The following is a 14,420-nucleotide window of genomic DNA, read 5'->3' as shown; positions in this document are numbered from 1 at the left end:
TCTATGACTCTAATGTGAAATCTTCAATTTTGGCAGGAAGAACAAAAAAGAAGAAATTATCTAACCAGTGAGAGATTGCACAGCTGAACTGCAGAGATTCTCATGCATGAATCACAGTAAGTTAGTAGTTTGCAAGTACAGCAAATATTGGGAAGCTAACAGAATGTTATCATTTCTTACAAGGGGAAATTAATATAGAAGTAAAGAGAATGTGACTACATGGAGAGTAGTGTGTACAATATTGATTATTTTATTTAAGGAAGGATGTAAATGTATTAGAGGCAGATCAGAAAAGATTTATCAGATGACTGATACTGGGAATGAGAGGGATGTCTTATGAGGAAAAGTTGGACAGATTAGGCTTGGATCGGCTGGAGTTTACTAGAGTAAGAGGTGACTTTAATGAAACATAAAAATGAGGAATCTTCACAAGACATTACGGAGCAGATGCTTTTGGAGAATCTAGAACTAGGGCCAATGTTTAAAAATCAGCAGTCATCCATAGAAACAAATGTTAAAAAACAATGTTGAAACCCTCAAAAGGATTCTGGTGTTTTGAACTCATCCTGAAAAGGTGGCAGAAGCAGACTCCTTTAATATTTTTAAAGTAGAAGTTGATACTTATTAAGCAAGGGGGTGAAAGGTCATCAGGATAGGAGACTATAATCAGATCAGCCATGGTTATTTGAATGATGGAGGAGGATTGAGGTGCTAAATAGATTACGCCTGCTCCTAGTTCGTATGTTTGTATGTAACGTTGTAAAGTCCCAAACAATTAAACACAGAACAACCAATTCTGTACATTTAGGTGTATGTTTTTAAATTGAACATTTTTCTCAATACGTTAATAAGTGTCGAGGAAAACCGCCTACAGCCAATCTAGAATCCCTGTATATGCACTCACTTACAAATTAACTCCATTGATGACATGGATTACTTCCATTACTTTGAAAGAAGTTTAAGCTACATTTCAAGGACCCATCACCAGATATAGACTTCTTGCAGGCAATGCAGAACACCTCTTACAAAAATATTTATCTTTACTGCTCCCTAAACAAAATTCCATTTCTTTCTTGTATTTCAAAGCTATTTTGTATCTGTCAATCAGGCAAATTAGTGGACACCATTTTCAACTCTAGCTCTTTGAAAACAAAGACTCAGAATATAGATTTTGATTTTAGTTAAAGTAATAAAATTGGGTTTCTGCACAATTTCCAAAGCAATTACTTACTAATAATCAACTTGATATTGCTACATTTTAATAGTTACAAGTGACGTTCCCATTCTCAAACAAAGAAAGGAAATATAATCTGAATTTAGTACCACATATCTCAATGGGACCATAGGAGGCAATAGGTGATGTAAACAATAACTCTTACCTGACCGAATAGCAAATTGTTTGACCAGCTGTTCAGTGATGTCAGCAGCATATACAGGACTGTCTTGCTGCATGATTTCATCTGTCAAATCAAACAAAATAATAAGTATTAACTCCGGATGAAATTTAGAAAATCTGTTTTTTCTTCTACTCAGAACAATTAATTATACAAGTATTACATTATACTGCAGCTTCTGATCATTTGGTACAATCTTCTCAGAGTGTAGCAAATTCAACCGTATGACTTAAAAGAATGAAACATTAAGATTTCACACTTTACAACATCTACCATGACAAATAATGAAGAAAAAACATAAATGCTCAAATGGTGCTGTAACTCTAAATCCTCAACCCTGCAAAGAAATTATTTTTTTTTGAGAGGAGGGGCAAGTGGAAAATTAAGACAGGAAGTATTTCATGAATCTGTTGCTCATGAAGGCATCTGAAAATGTACAAGTTCAACTGCCATTAAACAAAATCAATTTTCAAAATCAAGGTTTCCAAAACAAAACTCAAGGTCTTTCGACATTTGAGAAAACAGTCTATACCTTAAGAGTTTTTTTGGAGATAAGGTTTTCTTGGAGAGATCCAGGTCCTGCTGAGATTGATACAGGTAGTTATGAATTTGCTTAAAAGCTATATCAATTCTGCAGAACAGCAGGCTATTAAAAATTCTACTTTTTGGTACTTTTTTAAAAAAAATCATATTTAAGGGGAAGAAAAGTCAGTACTTGCAATTTCAATCAATTTTTGCTGACATAAACCTAAGGGTTCTTATTACAGGATTGGTTCTGCCTGACTGCTTCCAGAAATGAACACAGCGAGGAGCTTGTAAATGCACAGTTTGATTGATACGTCCAAGTGGTCGTAAAGACATTAGCTGTCTTTGGTGTCAGATTATGAATTTAAAATTTAAAGTTTGTTTTTTCTGGAAGAGATCAAATGATTGAAGGAAATGAGGACTCAGCGATTAATTACTTGAAATGATTTAAGTATACTGAATGGGCTTTCATCAATTAGAATTTTTAAAAATAATTGTGTAAGTCTGTGATAAATGCTTCAAATGTTCTCTTATTTCATCTGAGCATGGACCTTGACATCTGCCCATGCTGGATACCAGGTGAATTTGCCTGGAGATTGCAACAGAAAAGAGTGGTGGGTGTGAGGTCTTTTCTGACCCCAGGTTAAAGTATGGAGTCCTTTTCCTCCTTGAAATTTCAGACCCAAATGTCAAAAGTCTTCGAGTGTTGAAAATGCCAGACTGTAAATAGTTGCGCTTTAAGCTGTCCATTTAATTCCAAGGGGAAATATATCACAATAATGGATAATTAGCATTTCAATCTGGATACAAGACCCATGTAGATAAAGATGCATAAATATCCAAATGCAGCGGTGGTGTTCCTACCTCTGGGCCAGGAGACCTGGGTATTAATAACTTGGAGGAAGAAAGTGAATGCTCCCATCTCCATCCACCAGCATTCCCCTCTGCCTAGTCGAGCCCATCCTCACCTTGAACATCTTCTCTTTGAACTCCTCTCACTTGTTTCAGGTCAGAGGGGTTGCCATGATTACTTGCATGGGCCCCAGGTTTTCCTGTCTCTTTGTAGGGATCATGGAAAACTCCTTATTCAAGCCCCCAACCACAACTCGATGATAACATTGGCACTGCTTTTCTCTGTCCTCCAGAAGTGGCAAGTTCATCAACTTCACCTTCAATTTCCATCCTGCTCTCAATTTCACTTGATCCATCTCTGACTCCTCCCTTCCTCAACATCTGTTTCTGTTTCTAGGAATAGGCTTGCCAGCAATATTCATTATAGATCCACTGACTCCCACATTGACTATACATCCTCACACCCTGCTTCCTGTAAAGGCCTCCAACTATTTGACAATGTGGCCACTAAAACATCCACCTTCTTCCTCAACCAAAGATTCCCCAGCACTTATCTGATAGGGCCCTCAGCCGGGTCCAATCAATCTCCAACATTTGGGTCCTCACTTCCCTCCCACAACAGCAATAGGATCCCCCTTGTCCTCACCTACCATCCCACCAGCATCCACATGCAAAGGATTATTTAGCTGCTATCTCTCTCCCTCCAGCTGGATGCCACCACTAGACACACATTGCCCTCCCGCTCCTTGTCAGCCTTCCACACAGTTTCCTCTGGGACACACTGGTCCACTCCTTATTCAATCCCAACATCCCCCCACAGCCTGACTGTACCTTTCCCTGCAACTGCAGAAGGTGTAACACCTGACCATTTACTTTCTCCCTCCTCAGTAACTAAGGGTTCAAACACACTCTCTAGGTGAAGTAGCACTTAACGTGCACTTCGCTCAATCTAGTCTAACTGTATTCACGGCTCACAGTGTGGTCTCCTCTATATTAAGAGAACAAAACATAGACTGAGTGATTGCTTTGCAGAACACCCATGTTTTGTACACAGAAAAGACCCTGAGCTTTCAGTTGCTGCCACTTCAACACACCACCTTGTTCCCTGGCTGACATTTCTGCCTCAGGCTTGCTGCAGTGCTCCGGCAAAGCTCAACACAAGCTGGAACAAAAGCACCTCATTTTCCATTTGTGAATTCTGCAACCTTCTGGGCTCAATGTTGAGTTCTAGGCAAAAGCGAGGACTGCAGGTGCTGGAAACCAGAGTTTAGATCAGAGTAGTGCTAGAAAAGCACAGCAGGTCAGGCAGCATCCAAGTAGCAAGAAAATGGACGTTTTGAGCAAAAGCCCTTCATCAGGAAGAGAGGCAGGGAGCCTCCAGGGTGGAGAGATAAATGGGGGGGCTCAACAACTTTAGGACTTGAACTGGTCACGTGCCCTTACCCCAACCCGCGCACACCAGGCCTTGTTATCACATCGTCTGCTACCACACACAACCCATTGTTAGCCACTAACAGTTCCCATTAATATCTATTCATTCTCATAGCCAGGTCATTATCCACTCCTTTGTCTGTTCAACTGTCCTCTCTTTTTGAGCTGTATCTCCACCCATTGTTTACTGCTTAACCCTGCCCCCACTCTACCCTCTGCATAAACATTAACATTTTCCTAGCTACCATCAGTTCAAAGGAAGAGTCATTAGAACTGGAAAGTTAATTCTGATTTCTCTCCACAGAGGCTGCCAGACCTTCTGAGCTTTTCCAGCAATTTCTGTTTTTGTTTCTGATTTCCAGCATCTGCAGTTCTTGCAGTTTTTAAAAAAGTGAATGTGCTGTAGCCAAATCTGCAGGCAACACAAAACTAGCCAGGCACTTGCAAGAGGGATACAAAGTTCACAGAGAGATACTGATAGGTTAAGTAACTGAGCAAAACTTTGGCAAATGGAATATAGTTCCATATGAAAAACATGAAGTTCCTTATTTTGGAAGAGAGAACAAAATAACAGTATTATTTAAAAGGAGAAACAGTTCAGAAAGCTGCAACACATAACCTCATTCTTTCTCACATTGTATTCCATCTGGCATTTCTTTACACATTCTGCTAGCCTGTCCAAGGCCTTCTGCAGCCTCCTCACTTCCTCATCTGTCCCTCCACTTATCTGTTTCATGTGCAAACTTAGCAACAATGCCCTCAGATTCTTTGTTGAGATCATTAATGAATTACGTGAATAGGTGTGGTCCAACAGGGACCCCTGCAGAACTCCTCTAATTTAGGCTGTCAACTTTAAAAAGACCCTTTATTCCTGCTCTTTTTTTTTCCCCAGTCAGCCAATCCTCAATCCATGCCAGCACCTTGCCCCTAATACCACGGGCTCTTACCTTATTTAGCAATGTCCTGTGTAGCACCTTCAGAAAGGCCTCCTGGAAATTCATTGATAGATGGGTAGTCTATTGATTATCTTCACTGTCTCTTCTTTGTAAAGCTTGCTCATTATTTCTCCAAAGAATTCTTACAGAAGTGTTAGTTAAGACCCAACCCCCCCCCCCTTGAAGTGCTGACTCAGCCCTAGTTTACCACGCACTTCCAAGTAGTCCACAATCTCACCTTTAATAATGGACTTTAAATTCTTACCAATGACCAAGGACAGACTAACCAGTCAATAGTTTCCTGTCTTTAACCTCCTGCCCTTCTTAAGCAGGGGTGTTACATTAGCCATTTTCCAGTCCTCTGGGACCCTTCCTGACTCCAGTGATTCCTGAAAGATCACCACCAATGCCTCTATATTCTGTTCAACCATCTCCTTCAGAACTCTGAGGTATAGTCCATCTGGTCCAGGTGATTTATTCACCTTCAACATTTCGGCTTCCCCAGCACTTTCTCCTTACTGATGGCCAATACACTCACCTCTGCCCCCAACTCTCTTGAAATTCTGTTGTGCTGCTGTGAAAACTGATATGAAATGCGTATTTACCTTCTCTGCCATTTCTTTGCTCCACATCACTACTAACCAAGCCTCACCTTCAACACACCAACTCTGGCCTCTCCTTTACCTTTTAGATAGCCAAAAAAAGCACTCTTGAAATCTTATTTTGGATTACTAACTAGCTAACTCTCAAACTTCATCTTCGCACCCCACCCAACTTTTGCACATTTTTAGTTCCCCTATGCTGGTTTTAAGGCTTCTCAATCCTCTGGCTTCCCTCCAATCTTCACCACATCATATGTTTTCTCTTTTGCTGTCCCTGGTCAGCCATGGTTGTCTCATCCACCCCTCAGTATGTTGCTTCTTCCTTGGAATGAATTTCTGCTGTGTCTTTCGAATTACCTCCAGAAACTCCTGCCACTGCTGCTCTACCATCTTCCCTGCTAGGCTTCCATTCTAATCAATTCTGGCCAGCTCATTCCTCATTTCTTTGTAGTTACATCAATTGTAATACTATTACATCTGATTCAAGCTTCTCCCTCTCAAACTGCAGGGTGAATGCTATCATTTTATGGTTACTGCCCCCAAGGTGTTCCTTCACTTTAAGCTCCTTAACTACATGTCACCAAATCCAGAATTGCCTGTTCTCTCATGGCCTCAATCACAAGCTGCTTCACAAAATTATCTCAGACATGCCACAGATTTTTTTCCCGGAGGTCCACTACCAACCTGATTTACTCAGTCTACCTGCATATTGAAATGTTATGTAAGTGTATTGTATAGTGCCTTTCTTATATGTCTTTTCTATCACCCCATTTATTTTCTTCTTCAAACCATGACAACTGCTAAGAGGTCTGTACACAACTCCCATCATTGTCTTTTTTCCCGTGTGGCTCATCAACTCTACACAAAGATTCTAAGCCTTCTATATTACTTCTTGCTATTGATTTATGGGGCAGTCTGCTATCACGTGTGATTCGTTAAAGCTAAATCACTGTAATGCGATTAACGAATTGGGGACACTGTTTCTAAAGAGCGAGCTTTTAAAACATATCTTAGCTGTAACAGGATTATATCGGCAACACTAAGCACTGTTTCAAAACCACGATTTTTTTTAATAATGCATGTTTGCACAAGAACGCAACCATTACGTTATAGGAGAACTACCTTTAGTTTCATTTCTTACTAACAAGGCAATGCTGCCTCCCTGCCCATCTGCCTGTCCTTTCAACAGGACATGTATCTTGGATATTTAGTCCCCAGCCCTGAACCCCTTGCAGCCACAAGGTATGTCTATGATACCCACAACATTGTACCTGCCAATTTCAATCTGCACTACAAGCTCTTTCATATTCTGCATGCATTTAACTACAAGACCTTCAGTCCTGTCTCGGTCATCACCCTTCGCATAGCTGCCCCCTCATCTGCTATGCCTAAAGTTAGATTTCTGACCCATTCTATACTCTCTGTCCTATCACTGGCCCCTCTCCTCACTTAACTTTTCCCAAAATTTTCCATTCAATTGAACTTATTCTTCCATACTACTTAATTTAAAGTCCCATCCACAACTCTCATTGTGATTCATCAGGACTTTGATCCCTGCATGATTTAACTGGAGCCTATCCCATCGATATTGTCCACAAGTTTAAAAATAGCATTTTTGATTTAAAAGTCTGCACTATTAATAGAAATTATGAACAGTGGCTCCAGCTCCAATCCTTTAGGATGCTAGTTCCCACACGGTCACTCTGAATTCCTACTCAATTCTTAACCTCTACTTTTAGCCAATTACATCTTCATCTGCTAATTGCCCTGTTTCTGCAACTTGGTGACAGCAAAATAAAAGTGTGCAATTCTCCTTCACTTTCAAAATGAATTCTTAACTGTGAACTCTTAACTGCCCTCTGAAAGAGCCCAGCAAGTCACCAAATTAAGAGAAATTAGGGATGCTGATCTTGCCTGTAAAACCCACATCCCATGAAAGAAATAAGTATAAATGGTAGTGGGACTTCAGAAAATTACAGGATTCCATCCTTCTCCACCATGAATTTGCTACTGGATTAAAACTAACATTGGCTAATGGGCAGGAAACAGTAAGTGGGAATAAAAGGGTTCTTTTTCAGGTTGGCAATCCATGACCAATGGGTTTCCACAGGGACAGTGCTAGGATCACAAATGTACTGAAGCCAAATTTGCAGATGGACACAAACTTGGATGGCAAGACAAGTTGCAAGAGGATGACAAAAGTTTACAGAGGGTATTGATAGGCTAAATGAGTAGGCTAAAAAAGTTGACAACTGGAATATAATTTAGGAAAATGTGAAGGTTTTCATTCAGGAAGGGTGATCAAAAGAGGAGTATTATTTAAATGAAGAAAATCTGCAGAAATCTGCAATATAAAGAAAAAGGACTTGGGATGCCTGTACTTGAAACATAAAGCTAGCACGCAGATACTACAGGTAATCAGAAAAGTCCTTATTTCAGGAGGGTTAGAGTGTCAGAATAGGAATGTCTTCCTGCAGATGTCAAGGGTGAGAGTCTTTGAAACTCCTTGCCAAAGACTAGGGGGTAGAATCCTTGTGTATATTTAAGGCTGAGACGGATTGATTCAGTAGGGGAATCAAGGGTTAAGGGGAAAAGGCAGGAAAACAGACATGAGAAATGTTGGATCAGCCATGATCCTATTGAATAACAGAACATGTTCAAGGGATAAATAGCCTACTTCTGTTCCTATTTTTTATGACGTTATGGTCTTAACGTGACATTTTGGGTTACTCATAGGAATATCACTGAGAGAGAAAAGACAGCAGAGTTGCACAGTGGGAGAAGAGCTGTTTTTAATGAATGCGAAGCAGCAAGCCAATGTTCTGAGTCATCTCGTCTCTCTCCATGGATGCTACCTGACCTACTGTGATCTCCAGCATTTATTGTTTGCAGTGCAGAATCCAGCATCTGCATAAATTTGCTTCATCATAACGAAGAGGATCGGTTCAGAGGTGTGAAGAGCAAGAGATGGTGCTAAGTGGTTGAGTAGGAATGCAAGGAAGAAGAGAGTCAGAAGGGAGATATCTGGCACGTAAACATGAGTAGTGTGAAAAGATGCAAGGAATCAGGAAGTAGAAGGATGAAAGGTAACAAACAAGAAACCAAGAACAGAAGCACGTGCAGACAGTAAATGGCTATGGAAAAACAGATTACTTGAAATAGAGTGCAAAACATCTAGAAGTTAAAGAGGTTACTCATGCTTATTTACATAGCAGGTCATTATATTAATATGAAATTTTTTGGGACATTTTGAAATATTTCTGAAGCTGGGTCACCACTCACAGACACCAATGAATGACAAGCTAGCTGCTTTCGGTAATGGTGAATAAGACATGTATACTGATCAGGATTTCTTTCACCTCCTCAAAAAATGTCCTAGGTGTCCACCAACACTGGCAGCTGGGCCTTTGATAGAAGGTAGCATCTTTTTTTTAAAGAGTACTTACAGTATGGAAACAGGCCCTTCGGCCCAACAAGTCCACACCGACCCGCCGAAGCGCAACCCACCCATACCCCTACATATACCCCTTACCTAACACTACGGGGAATTTAACATGGCCAATTCACCTGACCCGCACATCTTTGGACTGTGGGAGGAAACCGGAGCAACCGGAGGAAACCCACTTAGACACGGGGGGAATGTGCAAACTCCACACAGTCAGTCGCCTGAGGCGGGAATTGAACCCGGGTCTCTGGCGCTGTGAGGCAGCAGTGCTAACCAATGTGCCACCGTGCCGCCCACAAGAGTGCTTCAAGAGTAACCTCAATTTAAATTGTGTGCTCATGCCAAAACAGACTAACAGTAACTAATACACAATGTATTGGTATAAATAGAGTAGAGTTGCTTTTTATTTGTCATTTCTAGCATATACAACTGATACAGTAAAAATGGGACAGTGTTCCTCCACGACTGAGGGTGCTGCTTTTGGAGCAGTATTAAAGCAGTGTGCTTTGAAAAACTTACTTAGTGAATGACATGTCTGTCAGAACACTCAATAAAGTATAACTACATTACAGCTGTAATGTAGTTAGTGATTTCTGGCACCTTTGAAAAAAGAGCCGGATTTCATAGGTAAGGAAATACAGCAAATATTCACATCAGGTCCAACCATTTCAAAAGGTTTTTTTATTAAAGAAACTGAACCACAATTCCTATGAAGTGTGTTAAGTGTGCCTTACTTGGAAGGTGCAAATGTTATTCAAATATCCTAAAGTCATAAGTTACAGAAAAACAGGTTTAGCAAAAGTACTCAATTTGCAAGGCAAATGCAAATGAGAAGCATTTGGCAACGTATCACATGGGAGACTAATTAAGAAGGTTAAGAACATGGAATTCAGGGAAACCTGGCAAGATGAATCAGATTCTGGATTAGTGGTGCTGGGAGAGCACAGCAGATTAGGCAGCATCCAAAGTGCAGCGAAATCGACGTTTTGGGCAAAAGCCCTTCATCAGGAATAAAGGCAGTGAGCCTGAAGCCTGGAGAGATAAGCTAGAGGAGGGTGGGGGTGGGGAGAAGTAGCTGCAAATGTGTTGCTGGTCAAAGCACAGCAGGTTAGGCAGCATCTCAGGAATAGAGAATTCGACGTTTCGAGAAACGTCGAATTCTCTATTCCTGAGATGCTGCCTAACCTGCTGTGCTTTGACCAGCAACACATTTGCAGCTGTGATCTCCAGCATCTGCAGACCTCATTTTTTACTGGGGAGAAGTAGCAAAGAGTACAATGGGTGAGTGGGGGAGGGGATGAAGGTGATAGGTCAGGGAGGAGAGGATGGAGTGGATAGGTGGAAAAGGAGCTAGGCAGGTAGGATAAGTCATGGGGACAGTGCTGAGCTGGAAGTTTGTTACTAGGGTGAGGTGGGGGGAGGGGAAATAAGGAAACTGTTGAAGTCCACATTGATGCCCTGGGGTTGAAGTGTTCTGAAGCAGAAGATGAATCAGAAACTGGTTTAGTAATATGACAAAAAGGTCAGTGGCAGACGTCTTCCCAGTGACTGGAGCCGGTTTCCACTGGTGTACCTCAAGGTTCAGTATAGGGATCCTTATTGTTTGCTATATAAAAGTGAGTGACACAGATGAAAATGAGGGAGAAAATGTTAAGCAAGTTTACAGACGATACCAAGATTGGTAGAGTGGTTAACAGTGAAGACAACTTTGTAGGTTACAGGAAGATATCAATGGGTTAGTCAGGTGGGCTGAGCAGTGGCAGTTTAACCCTGCTAATTGTGAGGTCACGCTCTTTAGAAGAAACAACAAGATGAGGGAGTACTGAATGATTGGCAGGACATTGGGTAGCTCAGACGAACAGATTTTGGGGTAATTATTCAAAGATTCCTGAAGTTGGTAGAGCATGTAAATGGGATAGTTATGATGACATATGAGACACTCGCTTTCATCAGCTGTTGCATAGAATATAAAAGCAAGGAGGTTGGAGTTGGACAGAGCATTGGTTAGGCCATAACTGAAGTACTGTGCACAGTTCTGGTAACCTCATTACAGGAAGGATATTTGCACTAGAGCATACAGAGGAGGTTCATCAACATGTTGACTGGGTTGGAGCAATATATCGAGAGAGTAGATAAACTTGGATTGTTTTCTTTCAAGCAGCAAAGGCTGAGGGGGAACATGATTGAGGTATAAAGATTATGAGGGGTATGAGCAGGGTGAGGAGGGAGCAGCTGTTCCCCTTGAGTGGTCAATTATAAGAGGGTATAGTTTTGGGGTGAGGGGCAGAAGATTCAGAGGGGATCTGAGAAAAAAAACGTTTTCACTCCAAGGGTGGTGGGAATCTGGAATGCACTGGAAATGTCATGGAGGCTAGAAACCTTACAACCTTCAAAAATTTTTTTTAAAAATGGATGAGCACTTCAAGGATGGGACTAGTGAAGGAAATTGGGATTAGCGTACCTTTAGCAGTAGCTTCTGTTGATGCAGATGTGATGGGCCAAAGGGCTTTTTCTGTGCTGTATGACTGTGACTGTGTAGAGACTGTGACTCTACGACTGTGATATTCTGTCCATTTTAGCAGAAACTAATCCAACTGTCTTTTCAACGATATAGTCACACTAGTCAACCTCAATCATTCATCACTGTGCTAATATTCCCCATTATCTTGTGTCTTTTTGTCAGTTACTACCACTAAAGAGAACATGATATACTGCAAAGAGGCAGCGGATTTATTTTACAAGTTATTATGTCTGCTGACAGAGAAAGAGTTAATGTTTCAGTTTGCGATCAAAATTCCCGAAACTAAAATGTTAACTCAATTTCTGCCTTCACAAATGTTGCCTGATGTGCTGAGTATTTTCAGCATGTCATGCTTTCACTTCAGATTCTCAGCATCTGCAGCCCTTTGCTTCCAATTTGACGAAGACCTTATCATAGCACATATTTAGTATTCACATAACTAGATTGTTGTTCTACTATTAAATAGAACAGTCACTATTCCAGTTCTTAATTTCAAAATTAATACAAAATGCATTACAAGTTCTCCAGGACTTTGAAAAGTTCCAAATCTTAAGTCACCAAGCTAAATATGGTGCAGTTACATTGCTCATTATAATTTATTAGCAAATATCTCAATTGTGTTGCTACTGAAAATAAACTATAAATAATCTTAAACTTTCTAAACACGCCATGTATCTGATATCTCGGATCTGAAAATCTAACCAGACACTAAAGTCTTACAGAAATCTAAGTTACAACTACAAACAAACTGGTAGAACTTTGCATTTATTCAACTACGTCGTAAAACAACTCATTCCTTCTTACCATAAAACAGTCGACTACTAGCTTCCCAATGTCTGCAGAAACAATATTAAGCACTCTCATAAACCTGAAGTTGCAGTTTATTCTGCTTAAAAGTAAGAAGAGATTCAATTACACAAACAATGAAAACATCACAGGCTGAAGGAAGCCTTTTGTGCGCAGGCTTCCTTCCTGCCTTATAATATCAGGCTAAATTTAAACACAGACCTTATGCTGAGGAATTTAAAGAAGACGATAAGTTTGCTTCGTAATATTCAAGTCTGTAACAATGGATGCAAGTTACTCAGAGGCAGTACAGCACCTACAAATCTGAGAGTCAGGCTGTGAATTTGAATCTAATTTGCCATGGCATGCAAATTAGTCTGAACATCCCATTTTCAGTGAGTGCAGGAATATGCTACCCATTCTAAAGATAATTATTTCATCGTTTTCTCCAGTCATGCCATATTTCTGCATAGAGTGAAGACCGACATTACATTTCTTCATAACATTTTTCGCAACATCAGAAAGCTCCAAAGTGCTTTAGAACTAATAAAGTCTTTTTGTGGAATTATGGCCACCAATTTTGGTATACCAAAAATATCAATAAAGCCAAAATCACGTTGGTCAAGGGATAACTAAATATTGACCCAGAACACCAGACAGAATTTCCTGTTCTTTGAATAGTTTCATAAGATCTTTTACTTCCACCTGAGAGGGCTGACAGAACCTGAGCTTAACATGGAGTCTGAAATAGGCATTTAGAACGTGAAATTCAGGTCCATATCACCACTAGAGAGGCATTATGGAAGTCAAAAGTTACCGACTGGATCTAATGTCCCAGGCTAAGTAGACTGATTTTGCTGGTACGTGCTTTAAGTTTCTGTAAGTTGAGAAGATGCAGGTGCATTTTACACAATTGCTCATCTCTCACAAAGAATTAATGTTCAGCTGCAAGATGAGCCCAATTGCAATGTTACTTAAGACTTTGCACCCAACCTACAGTTAAGGTACTTTGGAATATCATTCATTATTACAAAGCATCTGAAAGTTTTATCAAGTGTCACTGAAGGTGTTATATTGTGCTCCTGTATGACAGAAAATGTTGTCACTTTCTTACAGAGGGCAGAAAAGTTGGTGACGTAAGGTCATGATAAGATCTTAAGAAACATGAACAGGAGTAAGCCACTGAGTCTCTCAAGCCTACTCTGCCACTCAATACTATTATAGCTGACCTATCTACAAAATGGCTTCAACAGGCATGTAGTGTCTCTAGGTATACAAGATGACAGGGAGAAGGAGTCAAGGTACCGACTAATTGATAGTCAATATGATGGCCTTTCCCATCCCTGTCCCACACCACTGCCCTCCCCATTAGATCCCTTGATCACAACTTATGAATATGCAAGTTAGGAGCAGAAATGGAGCATTCAGCTCCTCTATCTTGTTCCACTATTTAAAGAAGTTTGTGGTCAGTTTGATTGTGGACTCAAATCCACAATCCCATCCACCTCTAATGAACAAATGACAGCACACAAGGGCTCACCTGGAGTCTGAACTGAGAGCTTCTCATGTACTTATTCACCAACTTAAAGAAAAATTACATAAGAGAGGTGGCAGGTTAGAAAACTCAACAGAATAAATAAAACACAAGGATGACGAAAAAAGTGTATAAAGAAAGCAAAACTAGAATAATACAGAAAGCTACCCAGAAATAGAAAACAGATTTGTAAGTGTTTCTATGGATTTTCTTTCTAAAAGATTAACAATGAGTGTCCTGTAGAAAGGAGTCGGAGGATTTAATAATGAAAAATACGGAAATTTCAGATGAACTGAATGTGTACTTTGCATTAAATCTTTTTAACATCCCAGAAACAGCAAATAAATCAGGAAATGGATGACAGGAAATCAAGAAAATCCCAATAACTAGGAAAG

At 40.3% G+C, this 14,420-nt stretch overlaps 1 protein-coding gene across 4 annotated transcripts in view; it reads right to left on the bottom strand.

Annotated features, from left to right (window-relative positions):
- mcf2la (mcf.2 cell line derived transforming sequence-like a) overlaps positions 1 to 14,420 on the bottom strand; it is a 233,286-nt gene that overhangs the window by 153,440 nt on the left and 65,426 nt on the right. For 3 of the 4 annotated variants that reach the window (XM_060833340.1, XM_060833339.1, XM_060833341.1), the window contains exon 2: positions 1,380 to 1,460. In XM_060833340.1, coding sequence (XP_060689323.1) covers positions 1,380 to 1,460 — 81 coding nt within the window. Of the gene's footprint in view, positions 1 to 1,379; positions 1,461 to 12,713; positions 12,786 to 14,420 lie in introns of those variants that run through there. The other variant, XM_060833342.1, reaches the window with a different exon arrangement.

Source organism: Hemiscyllium ocellatum, chromosome 12 (genome assembly GCF_020745735.1).
Source record: "Hemiscyllium ocellatum isolate sHemOce1 chromosome 12, sHemOce1.pat.X.cur, whole genome shotgun sequence".
Taxonomy (NCBI): domain Eukaryota; kingdom Metazoa; phylum Chordata; class Chondrichthyes; order Orectolobiformes; family Hemiscylliidae; genus Hemiscyllium; species Hemiscyllium ocellatum.
This window is presented reverse-complemented; position numbering and strand designations above follow the sequence as displayed.